Source organism: Apteryx mantelli, chromosome 1 (assembly GCF_036417845.1).
Source record: "Apteryx mantelli isolate bAptMan1 chromosome 1, bAptMan1.hap1, whole genome shotgun sequence".
Classification (NCBI taxonomy): domain Eukaryota; kingdom Metazoa; phylum Chordata; class Aves; order Apterygiformes; family Apterygidae; genus Apteryx; species Apteryx mantelli.
This window is the reverse complement of record NC_089978.1, coordinates 197,728,799-197,748,283: the sequence shown is the minus strand read 5'-3', so window position 1 is coordinate 197,748,283 and position 19,485 is coordinate 197,728,799. Positions and strand designations below refer to the sequence as shown.

The following is a 19,485-nucleotide window of genomic DNA, read 5'->3' as shown; positions in this document are numbered from 1 at the left end:
TGATTTGTTATTCTGCTGGGAGCAGCACCACTTAGCACACTGCAGTCTCCTATCATCATTTTTAAAAGCAATTAATCCTTGTGAAAAAGAGTTGCAAAGATCCTCGTTAAAGTGAATTGAGAAAATTCAGGTGTACAGTTAGCCTGGTGTCCTGTCAAAAGCATTACTGGTGGTACGTAAAGGGTAGACAGCAGATCAAGCTACCAAGACTAGTTCAGATAGCTCATACTTGTCTTTGAGGTACTGTTGTAGCACTTGTCACACATTTTCATTGTCTGCCTTCCCCTCCTCAGACTTTACACCTCATGATGCAGACATTCAAATTCATAAGTGACCCCAAAGCATTCCTCCCCTCCCCTTTACAATATATTTCGAGCTTTTGTCTTTGGTTTTCAAAGCTTTTGAAATACCTTACCTACATATTTACAAGCTCTTTTCTCCGTTAGTGAAGTTCAATACTAATAAGCAATATCTGGTTCTTATACTGCAATTTTAAGAAAACTGAGATCCTTATAAAGTTTTGTGATTCCAACAGTTGGGTTTTAAGGCATTATGATAAAAATGGGAAAAGTTACAATTTGCCATGCGAGGATGATATATGCAGAGAATGCAATATAGTCCACAGTACTGATATGGAGGTAGAAACAAGGCAAAGATACAACATGAAAAGGGGAAGGGAGTTTAGTTTGCCCTTCTTCTTTCTCCCTCCCTCACCTCCCTAAAAGTATACAAAGACCTTCCCCTTGCTCTGTTTGTCACAGTAAGGGCAGCAACTGCATAGAGAGGATGTGGTTATAGACTCATGTTATAAGAAATGAAAAGGAGCAATGAGCACCATCAGGACACCTTTCTTATTGATATGCGCACCTAAACATGGCAATAAAAAAGACAAGAACATGCAAGATGGAGACAAGAGGCATAACCATCTGTTGAACTAATATCAAAAAATTCGACTTTGGAACTAGTGGGAAATGTAGCTTATTTCTGTGGTTCATTACCATTCATAATTTCAGCCAATGAAATTTTTATTTTCCCATCATTTTGTATCTTCACATATGTGTTTGCAATCATTCAATTTTTTATTTGTTTGTAATTTCAAATATATAAAATGCCCCCAAATCTTTTTTTCTTCTCCTAGCCATTTTATTTTGGAACGGCCAACAAAAACAGCAGCAACAACAAAATGAATGTTTGTGGATCTAAGGTCTGTTTGCTTTGAAAAAGATCAGTATGTTGGTGCATCAAAATGTTGCCAGATCAGCTGTCTTTCTCCTTTCCAAAACAGATGATTCTGAATTAGGAGGCTTGCAAAACAGATCAAAGGGAAGAATTTTGTCAAGGCTACTTCTGTTGCAGGTTCAGCTAGTAACCATAGTGTCTAATTCTGATCTAAGACAATGTAAATTTCATTACTTTCTGTGCTTTGTTTAATGAAGTGTTGTGATTGTTCACTCTGTATCTGAGACCAAAAGTGTCACTGGTAAATCCAGCCAGACAAGAGAGTTAGTCACACATAGCATGGTTCAGATAAGGTAAAAGGGAAGGAGATGATAAACAACAGAACAAAATATAGTTTAATGATTTAGGATATTGTCACTATGGATTTTTCGTGAATAATCTGATTTACAAGAATTCAATGTAAATAGAATATTTTTTCAAGGAACTGTCTTGTCATTTGTAGTTTAGCATGAAATGTATAGCATGTGGAGAATGATTTTAATTCGGTAAACTCGTGTTTGTGCAGCAACAAAAGAATAAGAAAATACATGTCTGAAAAAGAGAGAGGCAGGGATATACTGGAGGAGCTCTCAGCTTTGAATTCCAGGTCAGCTAGGAGGAGTGATTGCCATCCTCAGTTCTCCAGTAAGTACCAGGTTGTCTTGCTTTTCATATACTCTTGTAAGGAAATGCTTCCTGACTTTGAATGTGCTAAATCACCTCAGCCACAGATAACATTTCTGAGGCTTATAAAAATACACCTTCAGGGTGAAGTGGTAAATATACAGGCCAGTAAGTGTTTGGAGGCATTTCTCAAGAAAGGTGATACTTTCAGGCTCTGATTTGGCATATTTGTCCTGCCTGCCTATAGTTGTGCAAGTAAGGAAAGGCTGGGCTGCACAGTCTATGACTTTCTATATTTTCCATCACAAATGTGTATGTTTGAAACAAAAGCTGCTGTAGAAATGTGTTTGGCAGGCTCTGTTGTCTCCCTTCCTCAGCATGGGTAAATTTGCTAAAACAGGCTTAGTCAGGGGAAACAAATAGATTTCTCAATCTCTGGCGCCCCTTCTTTGCAGGTAAATGCTCTTGGTTAATACACTTTTTCAGAGACTAAAGGGAATCCTTATGTAAGAGCTTCATGGTAAAATACTGGCAGCAGAGCAATAGAAATAAAGCTGTAGTCTTTTGAATATATTCTAATAGCCTTCTTTTTGTTTTAACATACTTAAAACTAATACTGGAAGTTAGCCCAATTGCAGTCTCTGATGTAGCATTGTTCTTAACTATTAGCATGTGGTTTTTAGAGCCTTCTTTGGATGATATGCAGGATCATGAAGTCAATTGTTAGACAGGATATAATTTAGACTTCAGCTCTTCTTCTCTGTTTGAAATAAAATGATTACATTGCAGGAGAGCCTAAGGGAAGATTAAAAGTTTTATATCAAAAGTTGAATATTTTCTTTTGTTGTACCTTCTTCTTTTAAAGAAAATGGTATTCATTTAAAATAATGTGTGTTCTGATGAAATGGCACTACTCTGAATTAAAAAGAAATTCATAAAGTATGCATATATGTGAGAGGAAGATGGTAATCTTCATCTGAGTGTTTGGTCAAAAGTTTTTAACTCAACCCATTCTTCTTTGTATCTAGAATGAGATAGTTATCTGTAAAACCATATTGTAACATCCTAAATAACAGATGGCCTGCAGTGTTTAGTGAGCAGCAATTAAAGCGACAAAATCTTCTGGGGCTCCTCTCCACAGACAGGTTATAAAGCTATATTATAGCCTCTGTTTTAGCCAACAGACTCTTGCCTGCAAAAATGGTTCTTGCCTATCTTTAAACCTTCTGTAAGTGGTGCCAGGCAATAGATCCTCATAATTATAGTTCTGGTAACTCCTGTGATGCCTCTCGTTCCCTGCATCCCAAAGTTATCCAAGGGCAGAAGTCACTTGTAGATTGCAAAGTTGTATAGCTGATGTGGGTGTTAAAGTAGATGGGATAGTCCATATCAGGTAGAGTATGATATGACCAACAGGATAAAGTTATTGTCCAATAAGATCATCTAACTTTTACCACTGGTATCAGTGGGACAGTTTTTACCAAGGATGCTCTGGGCACTTTTATAAGAAGGCATTATCTGGAAGGCATAAGAAGGCATTTCTGGAAGCCTCCTGATAACAGATATATGTGCAATGAAGCCTCTTTGTAAGAGCTTACCATATTGGCCAAATGACCATAGATCTTCTTTTTTCCAGAAGCTATCAGAACAGTCTAAATATAAAACTGTTATAGTTCAATAACCTGCCTGCTTTCATGCTTGTTAAAATGAAGAGTGCCAAAACTGTTAATGTTACTGAGGAGGGTGGCCATTGAACTGGCAAGATGAAGTTTTCTTGTAATTTTATGACAGAAAAAAAATGATTTTTTTTCAGTATGTTCTTCTGCAAAAAAAAAAAAAAAAAAGGCTTATTCCATCTGTCAACACTAATGGGCACTGCTATCCCAAGGCGGTGTTAACATAGTTTTGCACTCATTTGCCTCATGTTAGTAGTGCTTGTTTTCAGATGTGGATACCTGACTATGGGAACCAGGTTAGCACTGTCCAGCTTCCCTCCATACCTCCCATTAAATAGACAATAATAAATATTGGTGTCAATTGCAGATTGAAGAAAGATTTGAGCTGATAGTATAGAATGGTAAAGCTCTGTGTTCAATTACCAATATCATCTCCTGCAAAGGCAATGAATTGTTAATGTGCTGTTATTTCAGATTTCTAGAAGAACTGATGTGGCATGGGAATTAAGACGACAATTAATGGCCACTGAGGAAGAAGACAGTTTATCATATCCTCCGCTGAATGTGACCAATGGAAATTATACATGCATCCTTTTTTATGCTAGTAATTTCAGCCTCAAGGCCAACGATTTATTCTTTATAGATTTGACAAATATAACATTTGTAAACCAGAATGTGGACATTTCCTCCTCTAAGTGCTCAGACATCAACACAACGTGAGTAGAACAAGAAAATTCATATCATAACACATGTGATTCTGAAAGCTAATCAGAAATGGTGCAGTGGCAACAACTTAATACTAATTTAATTATTTTCTTCTAAAGCATCCAGAATAAAAATACTAAGTTGGATATCTTAGCAGACAAGATGTGAGGCAAGAACACAAAAATTGTGCAGATGCAGCCTCTATTTTTACTACTTTTTTCATTTTACATTTCTGAGTTCCCTGCTTGTTTATAGGAAGGCATTTGGCCCACCTAGGTTTGCCTGTGCTCTATCTTACAGTCACACAAATCTCCACTAGCATTAGGGGAAATGATGATTTCATTGTAGAATTCCCTTGGAGTATTGCCATTCCCAGGTAGTAATTCAGCCGGAAGTACATGAATGAAACATGATCTCTGTTTTCCTTTATTTTGAAGAACATGCTCTTGGGTAAAAAAATATTTCTGTAGAAATATTTTGTCATATTTTTCTGTGTACTGAACCTTTGCTATATGACTTTTTAAATTGCCTATTGATATAGAATATTCCGTTTGACTGAAATGTCGCAATGATCTAATTAAAGCTGACTAACATTAAAAATATATTTCTTTCTCTTAGACTGTCATTAAAATACACAAAGCCGGTGAGTGGAATCAACAGCCTGGAGATAAGGTAACTTATGATTTATTCTTAAATAAATCTTTGTCATGTACAAAGTCTGTTTGTAAATTAGGACAAAAACAGGGGAGGAGACAAGTGAAAATATCTTCAAAATTTTTATTTTGTTTCTGTGTTGAGGACTTACTATAGAATAAAACAATGATGCAGTCTTTATATAGTTAATATAGAAACATGCTCAAGTAAACTTTTGAAAAAGTGGTTTAGGTGAACAACCATCTGAGATATTGGCATATGAAACATCCTATTGCTATTGCTAATACGATCAGACCATAATCCCGTCTCAAGGAAAATGTAACTGTGATTTGTAAATAATTTTAGTAGCTGAACTCTACTTGTATGGCCAGGGTTGTCTTTAGTCCTGTTGTGGATTACCTGTGTACTCTGTTGGAGCTAGCTTGTACCTAATGAGGGATGCAGAAACTCATAATTTTTCTATTCCATGCATGTTGGCAAGACCAGGCTTCTCCTATTGTAAGAAGAGGGAAGAAAAATTAAGGAAAGGGAAAACCTGGATGAAAAGCCAAAGGGGGTACTTGCTGCTGTCACTCTCAGTAGTAGACTGTATGGATGGGGACAGCATCTCTCAATAATAACAAAAATAACAGTCAAATCAAATCTTAGCTTTTATCACCATCTTCATAGCTTTGTGAACATGCCTGACCTGTCTAGACACAGATTCACCAAAACTGTGCCCTGGATTCTCATTCTGCTTCTTTGCTCATACTAGTCCAGGTCTTAACTGCTCTCCTGTTACTTTTTTTTCAGGCAGTAATTCCTATTGTTTCATGTATCTTTCTGTATGAATGAATCTGGTTGCTTTCTACATTTGTCCTGAATGGTTATCCTTCACTGACCATCTCCAGCATAATAACATGCTTTCTAGTAAAATACGATTCCAAGAAAATACTATGAATCATAAAGCACTTGAAAATCCTATGGAGCATGACATTGTGTTACAAAACTAGTTATTGAGTTAATTGATAGATCATAGAGGGGTTGTTTTCATTAAAGTAGTCAACAGGTTGTGTTTGACTATGCAACAGCAAATTCAAAACCTTAGGATGCTACTGTGGAAAAAAAATACTTCTGAATTTGAAAAAGTTACCTTAGATTTTGATAGCTGCAGCAGGAATAAGAAGATCAAATGTGACCTTAGTGTGCATATATGGACTTATGAGTATAATTCAGATTTATTTTAGTCATCTGTGTGTTAAAATCTCATCATTTTAATTAATTGTTTGGAGAAAACTTTAATATGATCCTGAATCTGAGATCCATCTGGAGAGAAGAAATTCGAAAAAACTCTGTGGACAGACTCTAGATTAGCCTCTAGGGGGGATTTGGGCACAAAAGTGCTTAAGCTGAATGGGTTTTTTTGATTTATATGTGACACAGATGTTGAGCGTCCTGGCCCCATCAAGACGGTGGGAGCTGTAAGTGTAAGCTGAACCTTGGGCATGCAGCAAACATCAGGACCTTATGGATTTGAGCTGCTTAAGCAGTTAGGCAAAGTGTTTTTTCTATCAGAAGTAGGCAAAGGTGGGTATTAGTGAAATTTGAGCACTTACGTCATTTTTGGAACTTGATGGAAGTGTCTGAAGATTCCAGCTCAGGTTACCAGCCTTCAGAAAAACCAATTGTTTGGTAGTTCTACAAGGTTGGAAGATATAATATTAATGACAACATTTACTCCTTCTGTCACTGAAGCTCTAAGAACTGTTAATGCAATGGAGAAATGGTTCGGAGCAGCGTGTAGGAACAACAGTACTGTCATTTGATCAGCCTCTGGCACAAAATCATGACACCGTGTAGCAAAGGGATAATCAACAGAAACAGAAGATAATTTCAGAAGTCCTTTTATATTTTGATATCCACACCACAATTGATAAGGGATTATCTGGGAGAAATTTGGTGGTGTAGGAGACAGAAGTACTAAGTACTAATCTTCTAAGATTGTAGAAGAGGCAGATGCCAGCTTTGGCTCGCCAAAGACAGCAAAGAAAAGAAGATGCACTGATGTATTTACTGTTTAAGGTATGGATCTGTTGTCAAACCAGTACTTTAAATAATGTCTGTCACTAATCTGCCATTAGTAGCCCTTGCTGTTTGCAAGCATTCAAGACATTTCAATGCCAAACGTTGCAGTATATTTTTTTAAGCCTCACAAAGACAAAAATTGTGTGTGATGAACTAAATTATTCATTTAATTCCCACTTATGTAATTTACTAATTTACTATAATTTACTTATGTAATTTTACTAAGTATGTAATTTGACCTGAATAGTCTCTATAACTAGATGATGATGTACAAAAAGAAAGGGCTCAACTTGATACATCTTTGGCAGAGTTTTTAAAACCTGAAGTTAGAAAAGACTTTGCAAAGATTTTGTCTGAAATCACAGATGGTAGAAGAGGAGAAGAATCCTGTACTTATTAAGTCATTTTTTAATGATTGTTTCAAAGTTACTGGAACCTCTGAATCAGGTATTAAAATTATTACTAACTTTCACCATCCATTGTCTGTTTCTTCCTAAAAATTTTCTGCAGCTGTCCGTGCTCATATGGATGGAAAGGTCTGTGTTACTTTGCCAGGTATCCTCAAAAGATTTTATAAAGAAAACTTTCCAGTGATCTGAGATAACAAGAACTAGAATATATCAAGCCCAGAAGGCTTTAAAAAGATGATTACCTTGCATGCGAAAGATACACCCTGTTATTTGCATTGTTTTATGTTGAATTATCTCTTCATTTCAGAGATAATTGTGACTGTCTCATAAGGTGTTATCTGAACAGTTCCAGTGCCATTTTAGTTTTCTATTAGTTACCATGATATTACATAGCATATAATGCAACTAATAAGATATACTCAACAGAAACAGAACAATTCATTGATCTTTTCATGATTCAGGAACATTTTATTCACCTTGTTTATTTCAACAATGTGAATTCTCAACAGCTTCTTCTAAAACCCAGAGATACATTTCAGCCTATGTTTTCCCCTTCCTCTTCACGTTAACCACATTTCTTGTTCAAGATAACTTCTTGGTAGGACTGCAGTCTGCCTCAGTAAACAGGGTGCAAACAGTACAAAGGGCAAAAAGGTGGGAAGGAACAGAGAATAGAGCCATGACTGCAAATTTCTTTCTTGCAAAGGCCAACAGAACTGACTGTTCACTTTAGGTGTAGGAGAGCGTCTCTTGAAGATATAAAGTGACACCAGGCAGGACCACATTCAAATAGGTCAATTCATTCCTCAATAAATGTGACTCTAACCTCAGCAGCATGAGCTGGATCCAGAGCTTGCCCTTACTACCGCTAGTCTACCACATTATGCTGAGCAACTAGTCATAGCCCACCTCCTACTAGGAGCAACGATAGTGATTTCATCTTACGCAAACAGCTGCCATCTCCCTCTTCCTCTGTCTAGCAAGAGTGGTTGTCCAAGTTCACTCTCCTGTATTTGCCATAAAGTGGTGGGCTGTTGCTACATTAGGGAGTAGGAATAGGGTCTTTGTGCTACTTTTAGAAAGGTGGACTAATGCTGCAGCAAGGATGGGAGCAAAGGACATTAGCTTTTGCTTTTGCTGGAAGAAGCACTATTTCAGCTCTCTAGCAGGCAGCTGATGACAGCCAGCTGTTCAAATGTCTGACATCTTCTCTGGGAAAAGGTGTCAAACTGGGTGAAGTGCTGGACATTAGCTGGACAAAGCTTCCATAGCATTTTTCCCAATTACGAATAGTACTTGACTGTTAGTGTTCCTTATAGCATATAGAGAATTGAATAGAATTAATCCAAGAACTGTGTTATAAAGTCTTAATAGTTGTGTTCCTCTTTGGACCTTCAAAACAGGAGGGATTCCAGCTAGCTTCCTTCTTGATAACTTCTCGGCTTATAATGAATAGCCACATGAAATGATGACTCATGGGTGGTGACATTTAGAGTTCATATAGTACCTAGTACAAAGGGAGCCTGGCCTATGACCAGGAATAGTTTGTGCCACAATACATACAGTAAACAATGGCTATGTGGCAGTTTGCTTCCTGTATTGGCTCTAAGGTTTAATATGAACACAGCATTTCCTGTAAAAATCAAGAGGTATTTTCAGTTCTTCAGAAAAAATCTTTGTCATCTCTCCTCCCCTTGTCATTCATTTGCTATACTGTATTCATTCTATTTGCTATCTATTCATCTGAGAAAATATTTATTAAATTAAGTATTCATATTAATCCTTGCAATTTTAATCTCTTATTTGTAATTTAATGAATGATAGGTATATCAGTTATCAGTTATGGTTGCTTAAGCATGTGCTTGCTGGAGACTCTTTGCTATCAGTTATTTGGATAAAACGCTAAGGATAAAAGCCTGGAATGTTATGTTAATCTTGCTCAACTAATTCATTCTTTGGAATCTTAATTCTCATAAATCTGTAAATAACATAAAGTGTAAGTCTAAGTCTTAGGTACAACGTGGAGAGACAGCATTCTTATGAAGGTCACTTTGACCATACTTCACATCCATAGCTTTATAAAACTTGTTTGTTCATACAGTAAATCTCCAGAGAATTTCTTTGTTTACCATTTTGCTTGTCTTCTTAGCAAGGGTACGGAACGTACCCAGCATCTGTGGTTGGCACAAACATTTAAGTAAATTTCTTTATTTTTATAACTGGCATTGTCTTAAGGTCAAAGACTTTCAGCTAGTGCCTATAACATTGCTACTTAGACACCATAGAAACTTGGTTCAGATTATGCCGTACCTCAGGAGAGACGCCTTTCTTCTAGCAGTTGATATAGAGGCTACTATATGTTTTAATTTATATAACTTTAGCATTATAACAACAGAATATTTTCTCATAAATATTGCTGAATGTGCATTAGATATAATTCAAGGTGTTCTTTTTTTGTTTGTGATGAATGTTTGCTGCTGAATATTATATGAAATGGACTGTTTAGAATCAATACATCAGGAATGCCATGAAAAAAATGTCCTTTTCTCACCTGAATGGCACTTTAGTTCTAGGATTACGAGGATTTTGAAACTCTTGAGAATTATGAAGTTAGATGAATCAAAAGTCACATATATTAAAAAATGGATCAATGACCATGCATAACCTAACCTGTCAAATTTTTATGCCACTTCTAATGAGCATTGTCTGTGTTGAACTTGGAGTCTATGACGTGTGGATGATATGCTACTGAAAGCAACTGATTTAAATGAACAAGCAATGTTCTATAATTTAGAATATTATATATATAATATATCCTATAGAATGTACAATCTTCTATATTGTGCAGCATTTATAGACAATGTTTTATTTTTCAAACTTATTATAATTGCATTTAAGTACTACCCCAAATTTTAAAATTCGCATGTAGTGCTACCCATAGTGGATAGACATATTAGATTTTTTTTTTTGTAGAAAGTCTCAGTTATTGCTAAAAAGATTCCTGTCCTACATTTTTAGTGTTTACTAATTAGCAAAAAAAATTCTTCAGCAAACAATAGAGCAATAAATAAATAAATCAAGTAGAGTTGAAAAGTGTTGTACAACATACAATAAGGAGAAAAGTTTATAATTTCCTCAATTATTTCTATGTCAGAGTATTTGGGAGGTGCTCATATTGAAGTGATAGCAACATATAAACCCCATGATTATAAAGTACTTGAAACTGATGCAATATCACACATATATAGACCTTTGCAAAAAGAGACTATATTTATTTACGCCTATCCTGCTACAAAATTAGGAAATTAGGGCTGCCAATGCACACACATATGTCCCTAGTATGAGAAAACTCTGTCTTCCACTGTAAATCCAGACGTTTGCAAAGGCAAATGGCAATTTAGGCATCTAAGCCAAGGAAGAATTGCAAAAATAAATCAAGATGGTTATCATGCCTGTACCTTTCATAAAAACAATTAAAAAAAATCCCATAAAATGTTTATTGAGAACTACTGCAGGTCTGCTGACAGTCTCATAGGTTCTGCTCCACTGATTATAAACTATTGGTAACTGATGAAATACTGTATTGGTGGAGACACTTGAAGAATGAAAGCACATTTGCTTGCTCTTGCCTGCCTCAGCTGTGGAAAATATTGCTTATGAGATGAAACTCTAAGAAGTCATAAAAAATACATTCACAAAGTCTCTTCATTTATGAACTGTCCTAATGATATGGGAAGCCAAAATGTCAACTGTGACGTATGCGGCTAGTAATAGTGAATCTTTATCTGCCATCTGTACTTTATCAAATGAAAATTAACCTTTTCCTTCTGTCATTTTAACTGTTTTGTTCTGTTTTCTTTCTAGATTTTTAATGACCAACGTGTTCTATGGAGGGTCGGCTAGAAACTGGTCCACTTTAGAATCAGTTGAGATTGTACAAGATGACAAAAAGTTTGCTAAGTTTAATGTTTCTGTCATCTCTGCTCCTGCAGAGTATTCATTTCATTGTCAGCTGGTGGGAACAAGCAATCTCTATCCTGCAAGGCTGATTCCATCCAACGATGAAGCAAAAAACTGGGATGTTTTCATTTCCAGGTTCCAAGTGAGTACACATTGCCATTTCAGAGATAATTCCAAGAACTATTACTTGCTATTGTAGGTGCTGAATGTCATACATTCATAATGCCCTTACTTTCATTTCAGTCTGAAGGAAAATGTAAAAGAAAAGCCGTTCCCCCTATGTGAGCTATTCAATAAGGGGGAAAAGAGAAGGCAGTTTTTGAACAATAAGAATGTGAAAGCACAGCTCTGAAAAACAAAAAAACTATGAAGTTGTCCACAGAAGAGAAAAACCAATAAAACCAAATGCACTTAATAAGGCAAAGAATGACCAAGTCCCCATGCCTGTTTAATGAATTGGGCTGCTATTGGAAACATGGACCTTTTAAGTGGGTGGCTTTATGCTCTTTACTTTGTTTTCATTTGATTTCTTTGCACTTTGTTTACCTAGGAGAGTACAGCTTAGTGTGGTTATGGTTTTCAATAACATAAAGTGTCTGAACTCCTACAGACAGAAACAAAGCCCAGTGCAATTAGATTTAATGGAAGGTTTGCCATTGACTTCAATTGGGAGCAATATTAGGTCCCACATGGCCCAGAGGGAAAGCAGCTTGCTCTTCTTTGAATGAGATACACATTTTCTGTATATGTAATGCAGTAATATAGACCACATATGTGAGGTGTAGATTATTACTTCTTTATTATTTTGAGCATTGATCTTTATTTAGGAGGAATACATCAACATTTATATCTTAAAACACACTCTTTGATTAAAGAGATCATGGAAATGACAGGAATAATTCCAAGCCTGACTCTATTTATCAAAGATAATCTGACCCCATCTTAACTGGATACAAATGCTAATATAGTTTTATATAGGATTTGGATACCAAATAGAATCTCAGTGATCTAAATTCATATTTGGCATTTCTGCTTAAACAATGGAAATCTCAAAGAAACAGCACTGGTGCTGACATTTATTTCCCCTCCTCTACTATCCATAGCTACTTACTCCTACTGCAGAATCAGAATCTAACAGAAAATGGAATGCAAAAAAATGAAGAATTGAAATAGCAGCAAATTGAATATCTTTAATCATTATTAAGTCACATAAAAACACCAGACCTAAGTATCTCTGGTAGCCTTCCTTAGGAATCATTAATTTTTGTCTTCCTCTTTGCAGAAATCCACAGATTCCAATATCGAGTCCCACTGTTTTTGAGAAACTACATAGCAGTAGGCACCAATGTTGCGAAGGTTCTTCCTGATGCTATTGTTTATGGCAAGACCTGAAAAAAAACAGAGTTCACTTGACTGTACTTTGCCTAGTAAACTCTCTGAAGTGTGAGGCAAAGCCTTTGACATCATTAGGTACAGGGACTATGAAGTGTCCACTTACAACAATAATCTTTTTTTCAGAATTTCTACACACATTGATACTGTTACCGTCTCAAAGCTTAGACCTAGGCCTTGCTCCATCTTGAGCAGGCATCCTTTCATTGGGGTCTAGATCAAGAGTAGAATTAACAGGATTCCCAGCTTCCTTACTGTTTTGGAGCAGCAGCTTCTTCCACTGCTCTCAGTTCCTCTTGGGGAAGGCCTTTTTCTCACACTAAGTCTTAACCGTGAAACACAACCTGAAAAGTCCTGTTCTGATCATTTCTGTTGTATGAGCCTCAGTAAAACTGGAAAGTCACCATTTGGGGCCACTTTTTAAGCTTTATCTGAACTAGAACATGCCTTTCTAGATTCCTTCCACTGATACATAGTTGAATCCAAATTATCTCAACTCAGTCAGCTGAGATATCAGTCTTTGTCCTAGAATGAAGTTTGGAAACCCCCAAGCTCTGTTGCAAGATACAAGAAAGCACATGGGATGTGATCAATGACTACAGACCTGTAGGCAGCACAGAATCTGGTAGCTGACATGGAGGAACATGTTTTTCATGTCAGTGTTAAGCAATGAATCAGAAACCAGGTTCCAGTGCCAGTCTAGCTGGTACGATTGCACTTTACTAGCTTGGGTCCTGAAAACAGTATTGCTATATTAGAGGGACATACCACCTGCACAGCTAAGCCCTGCATAACTTATTTCAGAGCTAGACTGAACTGATGCAGCCATTTGCTTTAGTTCAGGGTCTAGCTCGCTTACTGCCACTGAAGGAACCTTTATAGAATGCTCTCTAGGCATGCCCTTGGCCTAGGATGTCACCACTCACAGATGTATACAGTACCAATACTGCTGTGTTTTGCTGTGAGGGGAATGAACGTTCTGCAATGAATCTGTCCCTTTGAGGATCCCAGAGTAGTCTATGAAATTAAAGAGGAGGCTACCATCAGGCACTGCTTTTCTTTAATATGTGTCATACTAAAGAGGGAGGGATCTTATTAATGTTTATAAATATCATAAGGGAGGATGTGAAGAAGACAGCCAGACTCTTCTCTGTCGTGCCCAGTGACAGAACAAGAGGCACTGGGCACAAACTGAAACACAGGAAGTTCTGTCTGAATCTAAGGAAAAACTTCTTTACTGTGAGGGTGACTGAATACTCGAACAGGTTGCCCAGAGAGGTTGTGGAATCTCCAACCTTGGAGATATTCAAAAGCCATCTGGCCACAGTCCTGGGCGGCCTGCTCTAGGTGACCCTGCTTGAGCAGGGCAACTGGACCAGATGATCTCCAGAGGTCCCTTCCAACCTCAGCCATTCTGTGATGCTGTGATTCTTTGATACTTGTTTAGAAGCCCTTTTGTTCTTAAAAGAAACTGCCCAAAACTTTGAAGCCAAGAACTTTAGACTTTTTTGAGGCTAAAATATTTCTAATTTCAGTAATTAGATGTAATGTACCTTTAAGAGCAATGCAACAACAGAGATTTTACTTGAAGGTTTTATAAAAGGTCAAGTGCTGAGGCAAATCCCATTTAAAAAAACACCTAAATGAACAGGAAATGTAGACTACTATAACTGAGACAAATGATGCTGGTCCAAACACTAAAATTACACCCTCCACAGGACAGGTGTCTTTATCAAAAGACTTTTATATGCATAAAAATTAAACAACCACATTTAAGTATTTTTAACTTTCCATAGGTAGAAATGCTGCTAGAAGTCACATTTTTATCTCCCAGCTGGGATCTAACACCCCCACAGAAATGATAAAGCTTCAGAAAAACAATAAAAGAACCCTTAATATACTTCATCTCCTTCCTAAAAGGTAGACATAGCATTTTAAGAATGTGCAATTAAAGCTTTCACCTGAAAGGTTCAATAAGCATAATCCCTCTTGAAAAAAAGAAAGAAAAAAAGGATTCACATAAAAAAACCCACAGTATTTCTGGCTCTAAATCAGAAGTGGTAAAGCCTTGCTAAACCAAATATACCTGGTAAGTGCCTCAGAGAGTTCTCGTAAATGTGATAACAAGAGTGTATTGTTTTTCAGAACTTCGCTCTTTTCTGTGAACCAAAATGACATAAATCATCACCAGCTTTCTGTGGTTTTTTTTTCATATATAAGTCTTTCAGATTACATTTCATGACTCCTATTCATGTTCTCATCTGTTGTCTAAATAGTGGCTTAACAAGCAAAGGCCTTTGTAATCACCCCTATTCTCTAAAACGATGTGCAAAGTTATCCAACCCAAGAGTTTATTTTCTGTAATCCTACCTTAATCAGAACTCTGTGACTGCCTATAGTGGAAAACAGACCATATTTGCCAGTTAACTACCATGATAATACTTGGAGAGATTCTTTCAAGAGGCCCAGGAAAGCTTGTATTGCCAAAATTATCTTTGCCTGTATACTTATATACTTGTCTTCACCACAGTGCATGCATAGCCTCAGAAGCTAGTTCTGCATATGACAATAGTTGTGCTAATCAGCATTTTAGAGGAAATAAAGACATCACTCTTTAACACATGTATTGCATACACATTGACTTTAAGGTGCCTGAGTCACTCAGACCTGAAGGGATTAATGATATAGATATAGCATTGTACAGAAGCCAAAGACTAATTTCTTCACTGTTTGCACCAACACCTTTCCTTGGAAGTACAAATTCTGTTTTATTACCACAAAGTTATCCAGTTTATTCATCATAAAGCATGGAATAATCAGGGTGTAGAAACATACAAAAGTAGAAATACATGATCTTCTGCTTCATCACTTATTGCTTGGTGAGGGGAGTGATTTAAATGAAATAATTTTATAGAAAACAGTCAGTTTTAAGGTTTACTAGTGGATTTATGGTGTTTGGTGCTTTCCTTAAACACACATTTCAAAGAATCTGTAAATACATAAAAATACCAGCCTTCATTTTTATTTTAAAGTGATTTAAGAAAAGCTCAAAAACATATCCAAGATCAGATTAACTCAGCCAAACAAGTCATCAATCATTAAATGCATTTTAAAGTAGGCTTCAGGAGTTCTGCTATTAAAAATCTTCTGCTACTTAAAAATCTCAGAGTATTTCAACAATTTTCATGATTTGGGAAGCCTTAACTGACATGTTTTTGAGTGCTTTGAGTTTCCTGATTCTGAAATGGTTCCTTGAGCTAACCTGATTTCACATTCCATTTGGAACTTTACTTTTAAAAGTAGCCCAAATTTCTGTGGTGGGAAACACAACCTTGCTCCTGTGCTCTGCACAAATAGCTCATGCATCTTTAACTTTCTGGGAGAAAAAGGGAACTGGAAAATCACTATGCAAAGGATTTGATTCTGAGTCTTTTTTAGTGGGCTGAGTGCGAGTGGTAATTAACAGGTGCAGGTTTTGTAATGACCAAATACATCCTGAAAGTAGGGTCTGTGCTGTACATTTGTCTGCACTTACATTTTTTTCATTCTCAGATTCAAGGCTTTAACATTGAAAACAGCCAATTTTCCTATGCAAGCGACTGTACAAGTTTCTTCACTCCTGGAATCTGGATGGGCTTGGTGACCTCTGTGGTTCTGCTGTGGATCCTGGCCTATGGAATCCACATGATCATGCAGCTCACAACAAACAGTAGATTTGACGATCCCAAAGGTCCAGCTCTGTCAGTTCCTCAGACAGAATAGGAGTGGATTGAGTTAATGCCTCTTCAGCTTTTCCTGGTCTGATATTTACAGTTTTATAACCTTGCTACTTTATAATAAATGTAACCTAAAGAGATACTATAGCAGAAAGAGATAATTAAACTAGATATAAAAAAGGATCCTTTTGCTTGGCAACAATAATAGTTCTATGTGCTATTACCTCAGTTTGTTAGTAGTTATCTTTGTTAAAGCTCTGAGATGAGACCGTAGAAGTTATTACTCTATCCAGCTATTAGAAAGACCAGTAAGAACTTCTATCAGATTAAATATTACTGGCAAAGAAAGGCTATCACAACAGAGATACACTGGAAGGATTTATAAATTATTTATTCAGTAAGACTGTATATTGAAACCACTGAAGCCTCTTTAAATGGTCTTTAATAAGCATAGCATGTTAATGCTACAACTTAAGAAGCCTGAAGCCTTCTTGTCAGTTTTTCTCCTGAAAAAATCATCCAGAAATGTAGAGAACTAATAAAGTACAAGTCACTAAACAAAATGATCTTGGAAGGTTTTTTTCAAAATATATGGCATTATTCAGATGTGGTATCACAAAAGAGAAGGGGTAGACTAAGGCTCATCTTCCCTCTAAAGTCATCTTATGCCTCTGAGAATTATGCTGAGTAACACTGACTCATGTTTGTTTTAGCCACAGGCAGCTGATGGAGTTACCAATCAAGATAGGTCCCTGTCCAAACTGATCACAAAGTTGTATTTAACATCATGATAATTAATGTAACTCTTCAAGCTCATAACCAGTTCCAGTGCAGACAGTACTTTAAAAGAGATAAGGTAATTTTCTTAATATTCCTCCTTTTCCAAGTATCTTTGGGGTAGTTTTGAAGTTAGTACAAAAAAACCCCTGTGTGTGTGTGTGTGTGTGTGTGTGTGTGTGTTTGTAAGTCATTAGAAGAAATACTGTGCTAATGTACTAATAAAATCTGAGCATGTTTATGGTGATCCCAATGATTTCAGGAGCCTGAACACATTCAGAGTGTGCTGAATTCTTTGACAATTAATAAAGACACCACATCTTCTCAATGGGCAATCTGACTACAGAATGAATTACTAAATATTATGAAAAACTATTTGCTGTCACAGATAATTAAGTGTTCAAGTCAATGTCTGTCGAATGTCTGTTATCACTCAAGTCATATTTTGGGTTAAAATGAATGATTTTTTGATTCTTGACATGTTAATTTTTGATTTGGAAAAAAATGGAAAATTATTTTCAATGACTATTATTATTTTGAAAGATATAAGAGGATATGTGAAATAATAAAATATCATTTTCATTATTTTTTCTGTAATGTTTTGATATGACTGTACTTGTTCTATTAGTAGTTAACAGAATAAAAACATACCAGTTGGTGACATGAAAAAAATTCTAACTTTTGTGATCTTGATCCATGTCACAGGACTATGATACAGAGGAGTGATGGTTAGAATCAACTACCCAGCTAAACCAATACTAATCTCTACCCATCATTCCTGGATGTCATATTTTTATTATGCAGTCAAAGAAGTAAAATAATGTTGTCTGAAGCTATTCCTCTTGAATTGCTCAATCCTCACCTGGAAAACAAAAAGGGCACTGGCATGAAAGCAGGATAGGAAACTCCAGTGCTTTAATGTTTTTCCTACATGTTATTCAAAAACTTGAGAAATACTGTAGTTTGAGCTGCATAAGAATGTTGTGTTAGAAAGGCACTTCTTCTTTTCAAAAACTAGTTGCCAAGGGAGACAACAGGATTTATTTATTAATTCCCTTTTCAAAGCAAGTCATGTAAATGTGACTTAACTGAAAATCGACATAATGGTAGTGTAACTGATAGAAGAGAAGAGGGAGATAAAAAAGGTCTTGGTTTGTAGAAGACAGCTTTCTTACGACTTTTATCTAGAATCAGCAAAATTTGGAACAGATTTTGTTCAGTAGTGATCATATATAAGAACTGAAGAACTACTGTACCATGAAAATGCCACTGAGCTCAGTATCCTGTCTGCAGCAGCAGCGTGAGTACAGCAAGTGTATAACAATACTTCCTGCAGACCTTCTCCCAGCCTACATGACCGAAGCTCACAGACTTCCTTAGCCAGAGGTGGTGTTTGTATTTAATAACTCTGGGTGGATTTATTTTCCATAAATTTGTCCAGCCTCCCCTGGAGCCTGTGGACTCTTCTAGAGCTCACAATGTCCTGACTGTTGTACAGTACTGGGGATACATGTACTCTCCCTTTTCTGTCTGAACTGGGCTCTGCGGAAGGGGAGAAGGAAACAGAGTTTTAGGGAGGCCGTACCATGGGGAAGAGATTGGCCTTTTTCAGAAGATACCAAGTCAGATGGAAGAGATGTTCATTGGACAAGTTTTTTGTTGATGCAGTAAAACTGAAACCCTCAGAAAAGGGCCAGACTGAATCTGCTGTGTTTAATATTGCGCTTTCTAGGGGGAAAGGGAAGTCGGCTTGCGGGGGGGTAGAAGCTTTTTACTTCTAGGCTCCCTCATGACAGTGATAGTATGAATGCTTTGGCAAATAGCAATAGCCTGTAGGGAGGTGGGGATGTATAATCTATTTCTATAGCAAGTTGGGATATCCCTGTCGCCTTTAGGGTTGTAATGTAAACCTGTTAGGGTTGTGGCTCAAGCCATGTGCCATAGCCCTGGATGCAGCTGTGTTACTCTTGTGGGGCCTGTTCTGGGTGAGAGAGCAGAAAAGGAAGGGCACTGTGTACTGGTGCGCTGCAGCTGAAGCTGTCCCACCTGTCCTGGGGGCTGGCCAGGGCTCTGGGGACCATGGACCGTCCCTGTTAAAGTGGGTGAACTGACTGGTTCTCTAGGTCAGGGCTGTGTGCACTGCCTGAATCCAAATGCCTTTGTCAACCCCTGCAGCTGTGCACTGCATTGCCCTACAGCCAAAGACAAAGACAGCTTGTTATTGATTTCAGCAGGGCTAGCTTCTTGCCTTTTAAGCAGGGCTGGCCCTCAAGAAATTCTAGCAGGATG

The 19,485-nt window shown here is 37.0% G+C and overlaps 1 protein-coding gene across 3 annotated transcripts in view; it reads left to right on the top strand.

Annotated features, from left to right (window-relative positions):
- Window positions 1–17,368, top strand: part of ATP6AP1 (ATPase H+ transporting accessory protein 1) — a 65,286-nt gene extending 47,918 nt beyond the window's left edge. For 2 of the 3 annotated variants that reach the window (XM_013956482.2, XM_013956481.2), the window contains exons 9-12: window positions 3,993–4,234; window positions 4,842–4,895; window positions 11,216–11,453; window positions 16,256–16,982. In XM_013956482.2, coding sequence (XP_013811936.1) covers window positions 3,993–4,234; window positions 4,842–4,895; window positions 11,216–11,453; window positions 16,256–16,465 — 744 coding nt within the window. In that variant the 3' untranslated portion in view covers window positions 16,466–16,982. Of the gene's footprint in view, window positions 1–3,992; window positions 4,235–4,841; window positions 4,896–11,215; window positions 11,454–16,255; window positions 16,983–17,132 lie in introns of those variants that run through there. The other variant, XM_067315443.1, reaches the window with a different exon arrangement.
- Window positions 17,369–19,485: the final 2,117 nt, after the last annotated feature.